This window comes from Astatotilapia calliptera, chromosome 13, assembly GCF_900246225.1.
Source record: "Astatotilapia calliptera chromosome 13, fAstCal1.2, whole genome shotgun sequence".
Taxonomy (NCBI): domain Eukaryota; kingdom Metazoa; phylum Chordata; class Actinopteri; order Cichliformes; family Cichlidae; genus Astatotilapia; species Astatotilapia calliptera.
Window position 1 is genome coordinate 7,593,335 of NC_039314.1, and position 15,395 is coordinate 7,608,729.

General features: G+C 41.0%; 4 protein-coding genes across 14 annotated transcripts in view; 1 reads left to right on the top strand and 3 right to left on the bottom strand.

Moving 5' to 3' along the window:
• The first annotated feature begins 49 nt into the window (after positions 1 to 49).
• On the top strand, positions 50 to 2,591 carry LOC113035415 (E3 ubiquitin-protein ligase TRIM39). The gene is made up of 6 exons (XM_026190963.1): positions 50 to 908; positions 1,027 to 1,122; positions 1,218 to 1,451; positions 1,532 to 1,554; positions 1,667 to 1,800; positions 1,888 to 2,591. The coding sequence occupies exons 1-6, from the start codon at positions 312 to 314 to the stop codon at positions 2,496 to 2,498; spliced, it is 1,695 nt and encodes a 564-aa protein (XP_026046748.1). The 5' UTR covers positions 50 to 311; the 3' UTR covers positions 2,499 to 2,591.
• Positions 2,592 to 3,341: 750 nt separating this feature from the next.
• Positions 3,342 to 7,488, bottom strand: LOC113035414 (hyaluronan-binding protein 2). Its single transcript, XM_026190962.1, has 13 exons — positions 7,333 to 7,488; positions 6,884 to 7,094; positions 6,693 to 6,779; positions 6,471 to 6,581; positions 6,231 to 6,347; positions 6,012 to 6,122; positions 5,760 to 5,931; positions 5,585 to 5,682; positions 5,006 to 5,498; positions 4,770 to 4,912; positions 4,543 to 4,677; positions 4,047 to 4,192; positions 3,342 to 3,929 (listed from the first exon to the last, which is right to left on the bottom strand). The coding sequence occupies exons 1-13, from the start codon at positions 7,471 to 7,473 to the stop codon at positions 3,762 to 3,764; spliced, it is 2,133 nt and encodes a 710-aa protein (XP_026046747.1). The 5' UTR covers positions 7,474 to 7,488; the 3' UTR covers positions 3,342 to 3,761.
• A 1,020-nt stretch (positions 7,489 to 8,508) lies between these two features.
• LOC113035418 (probable E3 ubiquitin-protein ligase TRIML1) lies at positions 8,509 to 11,156 on the bottom strand. The gene is made up of 6 exons (XM_026190970.1): positions 10,890 to 11,156; positions 9,998 to 10,093; positions 9,683 to 9,916; positions 9,518 to 9,564; positions 9,289 to 9,431; positions 8,509 to 9,199 (listed from the first exon to the last, which is right to left on the bottom strand). The coding sequence occupies exons 1-6, from the start codon at positions 10,998 to 11,000 to the stop codon at positions 8,604 to 8,606; spliced, it is 1,227 nt and encodes a 408-aa protein (XP_026046755.1). The 5' UTR covers positions 11,001 to 11,156; the 3' UTR covers positions 8,509 to 8,603.
• Positions 11,157 to 13,138: 1,982 nt separating this feature from the next.
• ablim1a (actin binding LIM protein 1a) overlaps positions 13,139 to 15,395 on the bottom strand; it is a 41,603-nt gene continuing 39,346 nt past the window's right edge. For all 11 annotated transcript variants that reach the window (XM_026190457.1, XM_026190455.1, XM_026190462.1 and 8 more), the window contains 2 exons: positions 14,503 to 14,583; positions 13,139 to 14,281 (listed from right to left, as the gene is read on the bottom strand). In XM_026190457.1, the coding sequence (XP_026046242.1) occupies positions 14,168 to 14,281; positions 14,503 to 14,583 (195 nt within the window). In that variant the 3' untranslated portion in view covers positions 13,139 to 14,167. The remainder of the gene's footprint in view (positions 14,282 to 14,502; positions 14,584 to 15,395) is intronic.

Here is a 15,395-nt window from a genome sequence, read left to right on the forward strand (position 1 = left end):
CTCAAACGAAAGAAATTTCACACTAAATTGATTCCCTTTTCCTGTCATTTTTTTTGTTAAATGACCCTGCATTTTGGACTGTTGACTTGTATTTTAATCAATTTCTTTGAAACTGTGCCATTAATTTGTGTGTCAACCATTTGAACCTGCTAGTGAAGCAAAAAACCAAAACAAACAGTCTTCAGTAATGTGACACTAAAGCCACGTGAGTGGCGTTTGTGCATGCCAGGACAGACCTGTGAAACATTAATGAGCAGGACAGTCAGAAGCACAGTGCACACTGAGCCACCATAACACCTGTACACAGAGCTATGGGGACCATGGAGGAAACTTTGAAGTGTCCTGTGTGCCAGGATTTCTTCATTGATCCTGTGACGCTGCAGTGCGGGCATGACTTCTGCCTCACCTGTATACAGGCTGTCTGGGAAACCGATGTGTCTGATGAGGGGCCTTTCTTCTGCCCGGAGTGTCAGATATTTCTCCCCTCTGACCTCACTCTGAAGATAAATGCAGACCTTCAGACCAAAGTAAAGGACTTCACCACTAAGACGCTGTCAGCAGCAGAGCGACAAGCAGCAGCTTCAACTAGTGAAACTAAATCATCATCAACTATTTGCTGTGACCACTGCATAGAGATGCCATCAGTAGCCATAAGAACATGCCTGACTTGCGATGCCTCGCTGTGCCAGGCTCACGCCCTGCTCCACCAACAGAGGTCTGCTCTAAGGGAGCACACAGTGGTGGAGGTGACCAGCGATCCACTGTCTCTGAAGTGCAGGGAGCACCGCGATGAGCTTAAGCTCTTCTGTATGGAGGAAAAGGTACCTGTGTGCTGTTTGTGTGTCCTGGTTGGCACGCACAAACATCACAAAGCCTCTCAACTGCATGAAGCCAAAGCAGACTTTAAGGTGATTATTATAATCTCTTTTCATTACTTGTGAGGAATATTTATCTATTTTCTTCCTGTTGTTTTTTGTTTGTTTGGTTGGTTGTTTTACCAGAGGCATGTTGTATTTCTGTCTCTAGAGTATGCTTGAGACCACAATGAACCAGCTACTAAAGAGGAGAAGTGAAGCTGAACATGCCATCAAAGACCTGGAGTCACTGTATACACAAACAGTGGTACAACCAATACAGAAATCACACTCTTAAATTGCTTAACTTTTTAAATTGATGGAAGCCATTCTTGTTTGTCTAACAATGCATTTAACTCATAGACCTCTGCTGCAGAGTTTAGAGAGAGAATCTCAGACAAGTACAGCAGAATCCACGTCGTGCTGAATGGCGATGAGCGTCTAATGATGCAGATTATAGACGCAGAGGAGACATGCATGACAGAGTGGCTGGAGGCCCAGAGGAGCATTGTAGAGGCTCAGATCAAAGAGATAGATGCATTCAGAGCCTCCAGCAAATCACTTCTCCAGGAAACCAATGATCTGCGGTTTCTGCAGGTAGGGTTTACATGATCACTTACCGTGACCAGAAGTGTAGCACAAATATAGCTCAAATGTTTCCTGTTGTTTTCAAACAGCAAATCACATCACAGAATCTTTGGTGAGTATATTGCTGAGTCCAGTTTGTAACCTGAAATTGCCCATGCTTTACGCTGCTCCATATAATTATTCACTGAGCCTTCCTGTGGTATGATTTTTATTTTTATTTGCAGTGATCCCTTGGAATTTGCTCCAATCCGAGAAGTAAACAGAGACCTCTGTGACCCTGAGAAGCTGAGAACAGTAGAGAGGCTGGTGGATGAACTCTCGGTCGCTTTGTCCCAACATTTTCCACGAATGTGGTCATGTTAGTAAAGCTTTTTTCCTTTGACATTCTAAATCCAACTCTCATTATCATTATAACTGTGTACTAAGTAAATATTTGTATTTGCAGACTTAAGTTCTCCTCTTCTAGACTTCAAAACAGCTCATCCAAAGCTGGAGTTATCCCAAGACAGAAAACAAGTGTACTGGAGACGCCAACCTTTCGGTGAAGGACAGAGCCCTCAGCCATATGACTCACAGTATAGCGTCCTTGCTCAGGAGAGTTTTACAGGTGGCCAGCATTACTGGGAAGTCATTGTCCAAGACAAGCCCTTCTGGATGATAGGTGTGACCACGGGGTCAGTCGATAAAAAAGCCAGTTTAAGCCAGAGTTCTTCCAGTCTGGGTGTAAATAACACATCTTGGTGCATCTACCATGGAGACGGACAGTACCTGGCGTGCCATGATACTCAGGAAAAGCAGCTGTCAGTTGGAAAGAGAGTCAGAAAGCTAGGCATACTTGCAAACCTCCAGAAGGGGGAGCTGTCATTCTATGATGCCAACGCTATGAGGCTGCTTCACTCCTTCTATGTGCAGTGCACAGAACCTCTCTATCCCATTTTTAACCCATGCATTGATATGAACGGAGTCAACACACAGCCTCTTACCTTGTTTTGGATAAAGGACCCCTGGGATTGGCATACACGTGAGGAGAAAAGTGAACTCACAGGAACCATTTAACTGCCTCTGTGGGATGCAGAGTCACTGATCAAATAATTATTTTAAGTGTAATTTTCCATTTGTGCTCACATAAAATTACATTGTGAAAATGTCCAGCGTGCTGTACAAATCTAGGTTGTCAAAAATATTGACTACCACCAAGTTTCCGTGATTGGCTTTGACTCTGGTAAAGCTACAACGGCTTTTAACGAATATACCTACCTCTAACGTCTTGCTAAAATTAGGTTATATAATAATATATGAGAAGACACATCTGCAGACATATCCGTGACTTTATAATGTCAAGACTAAAGTTATGTAATCATTGCAGCATTGCCGTTTCTGCAGTTGACATGTACGCTAAATATTTCATTAAGTGGTATCAGGTTCAAACAGTGCATTTGCTCTGTGGCAAAGTCGATCTCTTTCTGCAGCTTAGCAGCTCTCATGTGTGCCTTGATGCAGTTCATAAAGTAAATGACCCGTGTGTAAACTGCTCATCAGACCATGGAGGACATGCATGCCTTTAGTCTCACATGTCAATGGCCCTACAGAGTTGTTGCCCTGCAGCAGACAATACACTGAGGTCAAATAACACGAACAGTAACGCTATATGTCTAGAAAAGATTAAGACACTTAACAATCTGATTTACACAATTCTTTGTGCATCACGCTTTTGCTCATTGTAAATAAATAAATACCTTTCTGCAGAAGAAGAAGAAGTCTGAAAGTTCACATTCAACACAATTAGAAAATATAACTCTCTCTTTTTTTGTAAACAGTAACATTATGCACCCATCACAGGGTTTTGAAAGTTCAGCCACCCTAGGGCTTGGTGAGGACATACAGGAACAACACAGCACATCAGAAAGAAGAAGCATTTATTTGCATCATGTAATAATTCTGCCACAACTTTAGGACATTTTCAGTTCAGTGATGCAACTTGCCCCATTTTCCAGAGGAAACATGGTATAGCTACTTATATTGTGAGATTTTCTTTTCCATTCTTTGTTTCACACATATACAGCCACTCAAACACACTGTGCTTAATTAAAAAAGTAATTCAAGCCTTTGGGTTTTTTCCATGCATGCATCATTTATGTTATAACAGCGGATTTCAGATTTTTCCATCTTTTATGTGTAACTGATAAGACAATCCAGCTAATATCCAGTACATTTATGAATAGTTTGAATAATCATATAATTTGATTACATTTTAGGAAAAGCGTACAGTGTGTAGTGGTTGGAGATCTGGCGGGCATATTAGTGAGAAACAAAGGTTGCTCAAGGAATTGCTCCTTCAGTATTTGCCTTGATCCAGTCCAGGAAATGAGTGACCCGTGTGTAGACCCCAGGCTTGTTCTTCTTCCCACACTGGTCTCCCCAACTCACCACTCCATAAACAACATTAGCGTTGTTCTGCATGCACGTCAATGGTCCTCCAGAGTCCCCCTGAAACAAAATTGTACAACTGACTATATGCTACTACTGGAACTAATGTAATAACTTTCTGTAGATGCGTTAGTAATATACACGTTATAACAGCATCAAACCATCAAATGTCCTAACCTGGCAGGAATCCACCCCTCCCTCCAGGTAGCCAGCACAGAACATGGAATTGTCCAGCATGTTCCCATAAACAGAACGATCAGAGCACTTTTCCTGGTTGATCAGCAGGACATTGGCCTCCAGCAGGTGGCTGGAACCATAATCAGCTGCAAAGATAATGCAGAAATATATTAGGGGGTAACCCTTGTTTCTTTGTTTCATATTTCATGCCCACTTCCAGAACAAAATGAGTGAATGTTCATCAAAAGTTACTGAAGGTGATCTCTGCCTGTAAAGCTAGCTTCGGATACCACTGGAAAAACCCAGAACCTGTTGTAATGGTCGTCTGACCACATCTGCATTGATATATTGAGGTGTCAAAACTTGTCATTAAGGAGAGGTCATCAAATGTTGGAAAAGAGTTCAAGCTTCATTTAAAATAGAAAATGTCAAGTGTTTATCAAATAAGCCAAATTATGTACATGAAAAATGGCAACCTTTTTGTAACCTTACATACATTGCTCAGTAGCACCCCATCCAGAGATTTTGCACTCCGTCCCATCAGGCAGTGGCGCATTTGGTAGACAGGCTGTTTTCACAAACTGGGTCTCATTGGCACAAAAACCAGGAGTCCCACTCAGCTTCAACAAGCCTTTAGGAATACATGTGAGATATAAATGTCACAACAAACTCAAAGAAAGAACATCTGAACAAAATGACAGAGACATTTGAGACAAGTATCACCTATATCATTGTAAACAGCTTCATTGGTCACCCTGTAGTTTGGATTTTTAATAGTCCTTTCGACAGGTATGGTCTGAGTTCCGGGGTCTGGCTTACTCACTGAGAGACTTCCAGCCAGCACCTGCATGTCCTTGTTTGGTTCACTGTGCAAATAAAAAACAAAAGGGTTCAGTCAATATTTCATTGTCTTACTTGTAATCTACCATTAATCTGGTTCTTCAACCTTGCAGCCTTACATGCAGTGTGCAGCTGTCAGCACCCAGCAACTTGCGATGAGAATTCCTCCACAGACATGTCTGAATGGCTGAGCGGAGCCCGTTGGCTTCACTTGCACAGAAACCTGCCAGGGTATAGCTCCTGGACTGACTTTCAGACCCCCAAAGATTCGGGTAAGAGCCTTTTTTGGCTGAGGTATGCCACAGGTGGCAAACTGTTTTGGTCCAGTAGTCGGAGGGAGAGGTGTCGCAGAAGGGCGGATGGGCTTCCCAGTTGATGGTATGGCAGTCGCTGGCAGCTTACCAGTAGGTTCTGGCTGCGGTGGTTCAGGCTGTGTCGGTTCTGGCTGCGGTGGTTTAGGCTGTGTTGGTTCTGGCTGCGGTGGTTTAGGCTGTGTCGGTTTAGGCTGTGTCGGTTTAGGCTGTGTCGGTTCTGGCTGCGGTGGTTTAGGCTGTGTCGGTTCTGGCTGCGGTGGTTTAGGCTGTGTAGGAGCAACCTCAGTCGGCGGCCCATCTGAAAACACAGATCCAAGAAGATGGCACAGATGTTTTGCTTGCAACACTCAAGATCAAAATGTTGCCCATCACTTTAAAACTCACGTGTCGATACAGGACATTTTGGCACATCACAGTAGTCCCACAATAACCTGTGGCCTCTTCTGAAAAAGCACCAGGGCTTTGGCTCTCCGTCAGGGTTCCTGAATCAGAAAACGTCACTGAGACAGACCTCTTATAGGTGTTTTCTGCACATTGTATAAATGGAGTTACTTCTGACCTGCAGAAGTTGTGAGGGCCAAGGCCGTCTTTGTCCTCAAAGGAGGTGAAGGGATTAACACCCGATGCCAGGATGAAGTGGGAGTTCCAGTAGAGGCACTCATCACCATCATCCGTCTCGCTCACATTGCCACGATATGACTCTCCATCGTCCACATAGCAGTCGTTTGGACCTGAGAAATGTAAATTACTCAGTGAGTCAATGAATTATGATAAATATATATGAAGAAAAACTGTAGAATGAATTATTTACCAACATGGCAGAAATGTCCTCCGAACCCTTCGGGGCAATGGCAGTCAAAGTCATTTTCATCTCTGATGCATGTGCCACCATTTTTACATGGATTAGGATTACAAACTGAAACTTTGGAGAACAATAAAACAAAATTTAGGCTGTTGTTCAGTAACTGCTAAAATCCTCACCAAACAGGAATTTGGGCTTTTTAAAATATATATATTTAAATCAACATACTAGTTTTGCAGTCTGGAGGCTGAAAGGGTCGCTTGCATTTGCACTCATAGTGCGGAGGAGTTGAAGTCAGTACACATTCGCCATACCCGCATTGACCTCTTTTACAAATTCTTGGACCTTAGAGAATAACACCATTAGGATATTTTTAATAACATTAATTCAGTTTGTTTTTTTACACTTCGCATATATATATATGCAATTTGACAAAAGAATGGAGAGAAGGGATTTTTTTCTTCACACCTCTCTCGCATTTTTTTCCCTTGTAAGGTTTGGGACAGTCACATTTGAACTTTCTCCCGCCTTTCTCCTTACACACACCATTGTTAAGGCAAGGATTTGGGGTGCACTGGCCTGAGAAATAAAAAATGACAACACACCGTAATGTCAAAATTAAACCTTTCCTCTGTAGCATTAGAAGAAAACATGCCACAGATTTGCACGAGACGTTTGTTAGTATCTTACCGTCTAGGTCCAGAAACTTATTAAGCCAGTCTGAATGACCATTTTCATCATCCTCATCATCCTCATCCACGACCTTAAAGAAGAGATCTAGAACAATACTTTCCTTTAGATTTACAGTTTTAATTCTTTAAATACTACATTTCAAACCATTTTCTATATATGTTACAAAAGCAACATAAAGGAGTACTAACCCTCAATTATATCTTTAAACCTTCCTTTTGGTCTCTTTTTCTCATGTTTCCCATGTCTTTCAGGCCGTGCAGAGTCCCGATGTCTGTCTTGTCTTTCAGGCTGTGCAGAGTCCCGATGTCTGTCTTGTCTTTCAGGACTTGAAGACTCTGGATGTCTGTCTTGTCTTCCAGGATGCGAAGAGTCCCGATGTTTGTCGTGTTTATCTTTCAACTACATTTTTTAAGGAATTGCAGATGACAGCATAACATAAGAGCACGTACACATCCAAATAACTATCTCTATCACGCTATATATTCATGTCTATCTGTCTATCTAGCTATATATGTGGCTAAAGCTATTGACTTAACCTTTTTAAACAGAAACATGATCTATTGTGTTTTTTGACAGAAAATGCCACAATGTAAATAACATACAACGCATGTGATTATTAAATTCAGTTAATACATACTTCAGCAGGTATGAAGAGCACCGCTAAGAAGAGACAAAGGAAGAGGAGTTTCAGGTTCATGATGGCAGTTGACCAGAAGACATGTAGGAGAGTAACATGAGAGTGAGCTGACTGGGGGAGCCCTCGCACTTTTCCAAACATTTGGTAAGTACACTAACCTTTGAGTTAGCCCTTTCTTTCTGTCTTTTTTTTTTCTTTTTTTCTTTTTTTTTGTCTGGCATCCATCCACGTTGCTGAGTCAGTTGTATTGATTATAACTGAGCTCTTAGATAGTTACCTTTATGGTCCTACATAATAGGAAAAATTCAGCTGAGTTTACCAATCGCTTGTGAAAAACACATTTAAAATCAAAAGATATCTTCCCCCAAATGCTGACTTCAAGTTACTATATCTACATGAATGTTTTCCATGTAGTTTTGGTTACATAACTACAGTGTAAAACATTACATTTCAGGAAATGTGGTCAAATAAATTTACTTGATCGGTATACATTCAGGTTTATACCAAGCATATTTTTCTTAATGATTAATTGTTTAAATAAATGAACATTTAAAATTTATACATTTCAGCTGCATTAAAAAGATGTCTTAATGTTTATTAAGGGCAAAAAATCTTTTTTTTAGTCTAACGGAGCATAATAACTGTGTCTGCCAGCCTGAACCAATTCCTCACATCAAAAAATGTTAAGTGAAATAAAAGATAATCTGCCAAGCATGCCCAGGTGCAGAGAGCATGTTTGCTTAGGACTGACTGTTTGTTTGAATGTAGACTTTGGATCCACACATAGGTTCATATCAGGATAAATACCAGTGTGCTTTTACTAAAATCATAATTCGCTGAACTAGCTGGCAAATCCAGCTGATCCATAATGTGTTAGCAATGCTGAGGACTTTTCCCTGCTACATGAAAACCTCATGCGATACCCAAACAGTTACTAAACAGATTAGTACCTGATATATTTTCTTAGACTTTCACAAAGAATGATGCTCTTGCTTTAGTAACACCCTGGTTTTAATTTGAAAGTCTCAAGGTCTAAGTGATGGACATGCATGATTCCCACAGCTTTAACTGTAACAACCGTAACAGCATCACACTGAAATATTATTGTGAGCACAGAAAGCATTACACAGCCTGAGCATTAACACTGTCAGAATGTTGCACAAGCTCACAGAGTCGTTTCAAACTTCATAATCTCTTTATTTTAAAAAGTCGTTAGTTACAGCTTTAATATTTTTGCCTTATTGTGGAGTAGCAGCTTAAAAAGTAACTGTTCAACAGCTCTTCTGTGAAGTAAACCGGAGATCCCTGTTGGCAGATGAAGGGTTACAGATAACAATAGGTTTTGCATTGTTGCCATTGTGGTCATGACCAGGGCAGACAGCTAAGTAGAGGCAGTCTGAGAAGGTCCCCGTGCAGAAGGCAAACAGGGGTGTCATTTTGTCCGCCTCGAGAAACATCACCAGCCCTGCAGGAAAACTACACAAAACACCAATCCGGCAGAAACGCTTCGTGAAAGGCAGCTGATGCGGAACGCCTCCATGCCAGGCCGTATACTCGCCATCAAAAAACTCCACACACCAGGACTCAGGCCCGCGGCCGAGCCAGCAGTCCTCAGTTGTGCCCTTCCGAGGAATGTTGGGGTAGGTGACACCGAGCTCCCAGTAAGTCTTCCCAGTTACATCGATTTCCCAGTAATGGCGACCAAAGCTGAAGCCCTGCAAACTGATGACATTGAGGGTAGTGTCAAAGCGTCCAGGTAAGTCAGGAAGTTGCTGCCAGGTGTCCGTATATGTGGCACTATCGCCTTGGGGAGAGATGATCAGCTTTGGGTGGGCGGTTTCCGGATCCAGGCACACCTCGCTGGAATCTGGAGATATTTTACATTTTGGAATTTAACAATGTTTTAATTGAATGTTTGATTGTAATCATAAATAATATAAAAATATGTAAACTGACAGCTCTTGATGAGTTTCTTGATCATCGGGGTCTGGGAGCAGACAAGCAGGAGCATGTTATTGGTGAGGCTGATGATCTGCTCAGCTTTAGCTTCATCCAGGCTCACACTGCTTGGGTCTGTTTGGTTTAGCAGATCAATCACTCTAGTGGAGGCACACAGTAAGTAAGTAAGTTGGTACATACAATAATGAAGCTTATTTCTATGATAGATTATAATTAATTTCCCTACCTGTCTGCTGTTTCCATGTCTTCCTGTTCAGGGTATGAAAAGAACGACTGGGGAAAAAAGTAAAAAATAATCTCGATTATTTTTATTTTATCAGATTTATATTTTTGTTAAGACAGGAAACACATAACATTTCCAGTTATATCTGGCTATTGTCAACTTTTTCACCATTGTATCAGGCTCTGTGTCCATTTGGTCCAGTGCCAGAGTGAGTCTAGCCAGGTCCTGCTCTATCTCCTGGATCAGAGAACAGTTCCTCTCCATGAGCTCATCCAAGGCAGAGACAGCAGCCCGCTCTTCCATCTCCAGGTGGGACAGGGTAATCCTCAGGTCCTCATCCAGGACAGCTTGGATTTCTTGATATTTCCGAATGATACTCTTCCTTATCACTGAGGACTTTTTCTGAGTCGGGCATAAATATTTAGAAGTTAATTGCAGCCCTGTCACGAGTAATTATTTCACCTCTCTGTTCTGTGAACTCACTGTGATTTCTGACTGTCGTGCCGCGAGTTTCCTCAGCCTATATTTGACTGCTTCTCTCTGCTTCTTTAGACACTCTTGGTGCTTTACCAGTGTCTCCTAAAGAAAGGGTTTCACACATATTGAGAAAACCTCAGTTGAAGCTAACAAAGTGGATCTGGCAGTGAAGTGCAGCTGCAAAAGCAGAAGCTCATTATGATGCAATGATAACGGCAACAAAGCAATGACCGACAGGAAAATACTTCTATCAGCCATGATAGCCTTGTTTCAGACTTGTTATAGTATGAATCATTGTATGAAAGGGTTAGGATTACGAACTTTTACAATATGCTGATGACTTACTTTTATACTTATCATGTGCTTTGGCAAACCTTTGTTATAGTTTTACCATCACAATGTTTCTCACACATACCGTACCTTCACACAGTGGGTTCATTGCTTCTTTTTCTTGGATGAATTAGAGAAAATGAAGTTCTCTGCAAGGTCCATTACTATTTTGCTCGTTTGTGTTGTTGTGTTTGCACATCTCTGTTGCTTGTGGGGCTCGCACACAAGAATTTCACTCGCATGTGCTGTGCCAGTGTGCCTGCACATGTGATGTGACAATAAAAAGTGATTTGATTTGATTTTGATTTATTACTTGTTTAAAGAATTGAACTACTTTTCCTTTTTTTCTTTTCTTTTAGCTCTTTTCTGTCACTCCTGCATGGATGATTTCAGGTATGTTAAATTTGTATAGTAGCTTCTTGTTTCAGTTTTCTCCCAGTCGTCACTGGGAGGCCCCATGACCTCTAAACGCACCATATAGTGTTTGTAAGCTGTCACCTCACATTAAATTCAAAGGAAAATCTGATATATAAGCATGTCAGGCTTGATTAATTCATTTGTTTCTCACCTCTCCTTCTGATTGTATTTGGCCTTCCTCTGGTTTAGACCCAGAATTGCCAAACCTCCGATTATGATGAAATTCCTGGGGGTGTGAGATATGCACCTTGAATGTTCTCATTCATTCTCTTAATGTCTTTTACACTGTTAACTTATTATGACTGACTTTTGAAAAAGAGCACAGCTTTTGGTTAAATGAGTACTTAACTGTTATTTGATGTACGGTACACATACTGTATATAGCCTGGTGGCGTTTCCTATATTTCATTTTTGTCTTTATGGAGTTTTTCTTTAGTTTTGTCACTAATCTAATGCTGTAAAAGAAAACAAGAATCAGAAGTGACTCGGACTGTTGGAAAATGGTCTTCATTTCTGCTTACAGCACTCAACCATACCTCGCAGTGCCAATTTGTTTGTAGATTTATGTAAATATCACTCAAAAAATACACATCTCCTCTGTGGCATGTGACACTGCAATCCTTCATCTTTATCCCATAATAATATCCCTCTCTGACTGAATGAGGCCACACTGAAGTTTTCAAATGTATGCGCTGCACAAGGGATGCATTAATACTTAAGAGTTATACTGTTTGACTTACTGAAATTCTTCTTGTTATAAACTATTTATTCAAAGATGTGTGTAATGCCATTTTAAAAAAATCATTTTGACGTTTGTTTTATTTGTTTACAATATTTGTAACTACAGATTGTCCCATGCTGTGTACAAGTGTTTCCTAAAGAATGGTGTAGTTGATGTTTGGTTACTGTGCTGAATGATGAAGGGTTGACACCAGAAGAGTGATTCGATTCCGGTGAAATAGAAAACTTCTCACCTTAAATGTGAACACACAGGCCTCCGAAAAGAAGTCAGTCACAATAAGCTACTCGTATAAGTGCAATATGACATGAATGCAAACCCGGAGAGGAAACAATTTATAAATAGGTTTTTATACTTAGATGGATTCCATTTCTCACCATGTGGTATTCTAAAATGTATACAATACATTCACCAGCCACTTTGTTGGGTTCACCTGCTCAGCTGGACGTTAACCCGAATATCTAATCAACCAGTCACATGGCAGTAACTCGGTGGATTTAGGCATGTATACATGGTCAAGACGACCTGCTGAAGTTCAAACGGCATCAGAATGAAGAAGAAACATGTTTCATGTGAGTTTTTGAACATGATATGCCAGACACGCTTGGCTGAGTATTTGACAAAACTGCTCGTCTACTGCATTTTCCCATGAAACCATCTCTAGGATTTATAGAGAACGATCCAAAAATGAGAAATTCTTCAGCGAGAAGCAATTCTCTGGGTAAAAATGCCTTGTTGATGTCAGAGACGAATGTTCAGACTGCTTCAAGCTGACATGCACACAAATACTTGTTATAACCAAATTATGCAGAATCAAATCGCGGATTGCAGCAGCAGAAGACCACACTGAGTGCCCCTCCTGTCAGTTAAGAACAGGAAAAAGAGGCTATAGTTCACACAGACAAATGATTTCCGGTCTGATGAGTGTCAGTTTCTGCTGTGACATTTGGATTTAATGTCAGAATTTGGTATAAACAACAATAAAAGCATGAATCCATCCTGTCTTTTATCAGTGATTCAGGCTGGTGAATCTTTACTGGTGTGTGAGCAATATTTTCTCTGCATACTCTTAGCCCCTTACTACCAGCTGAGTGTTGTTTAAACTCCACAGCCTACCTGAGTATTTTTGCTTTATTGTTCCTTTATGACCACGGTGTACACATCTTCTGATGGCTGCTTGTAGCAGGATAACAGACCATATCAGAGAGCTCAGATTATCTCAATCTGGTTTATTAAACATAACAATGAGTGTGCTGTACTCATATGGTCTCCACAGTCACCAGATCTCACTCCAATGGAGCATCTTTGGGATGTGATGGAATGGGAGATTCACATCATGGATGTGCAGCCCACAAATCTGCAGCAACTGTGCGATGCTGTCATGTCAATATGGACCAAAATCTCTGGTGAATGTTTCCAGCAGCTTGTTGAAGTCAAAAGAGGGTCCAACCCAGTACTAGTAAGGTGTACTTAATAAAGTGTCCAGTGGGTGTATATCTGTTCAGTGCATAACCCACAATAATATATAAACCCCTCCAGTAAAGCAGTCAAAGTCAAAGCTTGTGTAACCCAACAGTAACTTAGCTAATCAGAGTTTGTTTAGGTCAGTGGACGCCACCATCTGATTAAAAGTTACTCAGTCAAAAAATGACTTCTTAACCTGCGTTACATCACTGAGCTCGTGTGTTTATTGGTGAAATGCAAACAAAGAAAAACAAACAGAAAAGAGGCGGTGGGTACCTTTGGTTTAGCAGAGGATCATTATGTTTCATGGTGATTTAAAGCTTTATTGGCTTAGAATTCAATACAACAAATGGCAGTGTGGGGTTTTTTCTTCTTTTCTTTTTTTATATAAAACAGTATTTTCAAACACATTAGGGGTTTTAGCTATTTGTCACTTTGCTTTTGATATGGCATTAAAATATAATACGATTTGTACTTCCAATCCATGTAAAGGGAGAGTGTCTGGCCGTGTTTATGAGAGCCTGAGAAGAGAGACATTTTTTGTCAGGGTCAAACGGATGTTCAGTGCGTAGCCATGGGAAGGAAACTAGTGATATGCGGGTGCTTGGATGATGCAACAGCTGTTGGGTAAGCTAACTGCTTTCCCGGTGACTTTTTCTTTTTAATTCAAAGACTCACTGAGCCAATTCTTGCAAACTTTGGACTAAAACCTTTTCAGCCCAAGCGAGGGTAAGCTGACACATGTTCAAGCTACGAGCATGGACATTTTGTAATGAGCGCCATGAGGTTCTACTGTACTTACAAAGTTCCACAGGAATCAACAGCGAGAGAAATAGTAGGAAGAAACGAGCAAGAAAGAAAAGAAAAGCGGTTCCACTCGAAGCAAAGCAAGAAGTAAAACAAGCGCATTCAAACCAAAGAACATGACCCTGTTCATCGTCCAGTCTCATTCTTTGTCATTTTTGAACACGGAAGAGATTCCCGCTCATCGTTGACAGTGCAAGTCTAACAGGACAAGTCTTTCAGTACATAGTCTCAGGAAGCATCAGAGCAAAGAGTCCAGTTCATGGCTTCCGTGATTATGTCAGGTTAAAACAATCAAATTTAAAAAAAAGAAAAGAACAAAAAATATATATAGAAGAAAAGGAAATAAACCAAAACCTACATCTAGATTACAGCTGCTGTGTGCTATCTGAATGTACAGAAAATGCATGCGGCTCTGAGTGCTAGAAGAGCTTGGCCTTCTTTTTCATGTCGTTGCGTTTCCACAGGGGAAGCCTGTCAAACTCCTGGATCTCCATTCCAAAGATGTCAAAGAACGTTTCAGGTGCTAAGTGGCGCTAGAAGTGAGAACAAAGGTGGAGAAAAAACAAAAGGAGGGGAGGGTGGGGGGTGTTCTCAGTTAGCACCAAAGCCATAAAAAAAGAGGTCACAACAGAAACGACAAGAAGCAAATGGATACTGCATATTCCTCGCTACGGTCGTATTTGTGTAACATGCTCTTTACACAAAGCAGAGAAATGCAGTATTAATTGCAGAAGGTCAGGTGGAAAACCGATACCTCCAGTCTGGTTCTGTCCACATCCCTGGGCAGTTTAGCTCTCCCTCTACTGGTTATCATGAGCATTTCATAGGGATACACCTTCAGGAGGAGACATTCATCAGTGGACAAGTCAGATTTACAAGCTTTTGAGTTCAGCTTCAGAACAATTTACAAACCATTTTCATGAAACAAAACTATAAAATTGGAACATTTTAGTAATTCTACTGCGACACAGGGAGCACTGGGTGGGAGAACAGGTATGTGACAGGAGGCTGACTGGGTTGTTGTATTTTTTAAGTCACTGGGGAAATGCAGGTGCTATGACGTGTGCACTTTCTTTCACTTTGGGTGCCGAAACGTGCAACAGATTAGGGGGAAAACATGGAAACAGAGTTACGTAACAGGCTGTAATTTTTAGATTAATTTAAAGCAAACTAAAAAACAAAACAAAACTGTAATGTAGGCCAAGTAAATCCACATGGGTATGACTGTCCTGGAAATCTAAGGTGTTTGGATTTTTTTTTTAAATAGCTAACTCCTTTGGTGCAAGAAGAAATTGATCACATTCAATGATAAGCAACTAGAAGTTCTTTGAAGCCTCTCACCAACTCATATCCACACAGTAATGCATATACGCCATTATATACTACACAGTATATAGTGATATGAGTTGTTTGGATGACAATTTGGGCGTTGGATTCTCTACTGTATGGTGCATACAGTATCCAGCCACTTTAAATCAAAGCTATGTGCAGATGAGCATGGAGAAGCCGGCATGCTAAGCGCTAGAGTGACTTGGCAGCTCCTAAAGCAGCATGCTGAACCCGGCTAAGGTGAGCCTTTCACTTCCTGCAAAAGTATTTCTTCCACCAATGTCCCCACACTACAGGGTTTATGCCATATCGCCTCGG

Excerpts from the sequence above, each read along its gene's own strand:
- LOC113035415 (XM_026190963.1), top strand. The coding sequence starts at position 312 with ATGGGGACCATGGAGGAAACTTTGAAGTGTCCTGTGTGCCAGGATTTC. Across the intron at positions 909-1,026 it reads AAGCCAAAGCAGACTTTAAG|AGTATGCTTGAGACCACAAT; the intron begins GTGATTATTATA and ends TTCTGTCTCTAG. Across the intron at positions 1,555-1,666 it reads ATCACATCACAGAATCTTTG|TGATCCCTTGGAATTTGCTC; the intron begins GTGAGTATATTG and ends TTTTATTTGCAG.
- LOC113035414 (XM_026190962.1), bottom strand. The coding sequence starts at position 7,473 with ATGTTTGGAAAAGTGCGAGGGCTCCCCCAGTCAGCTCACTCTCATGTT. Across the intron at positions 6,780-6,883 it reads GTTTAAAGATATAATTGAGG|ATCTCTTCTTTAAGGTCGTG; the intron begins GTTAGTACTCCT and ends GTATTGTTCTAG. Across the intron at positions 4,193-4,542 it reads ATGGGGTGCTACTGAGCAAT|CTGATTATGGTTCCAGCCAC; the intron begins GTATGTAAGGTT and ends TTATCTTTGCAG.
- LOC113035418 (XM_026190970.1), bottom strand. The coding sequence starts at position 11,000 with ATGAGAACATTCAAGGTGCATATCTCACACCCCCAGGAATTTCATCAT. Across the intron at positions 9,565-9,682 it reads ACACAGAGCCTGATACAATG|TCGTTCTTTTCATACCCTGA; the intron begins GTGAAAAAGTTG and ends TTTTTTCCCCAG. Across the intron at positions 9,432-9,517 it reads GACATGGAAACAGCAGACAG|AGTGATTGATCTGCTAAACC; the intron begins GTAGGGAAATTA and ends TGCCTCCACTAG.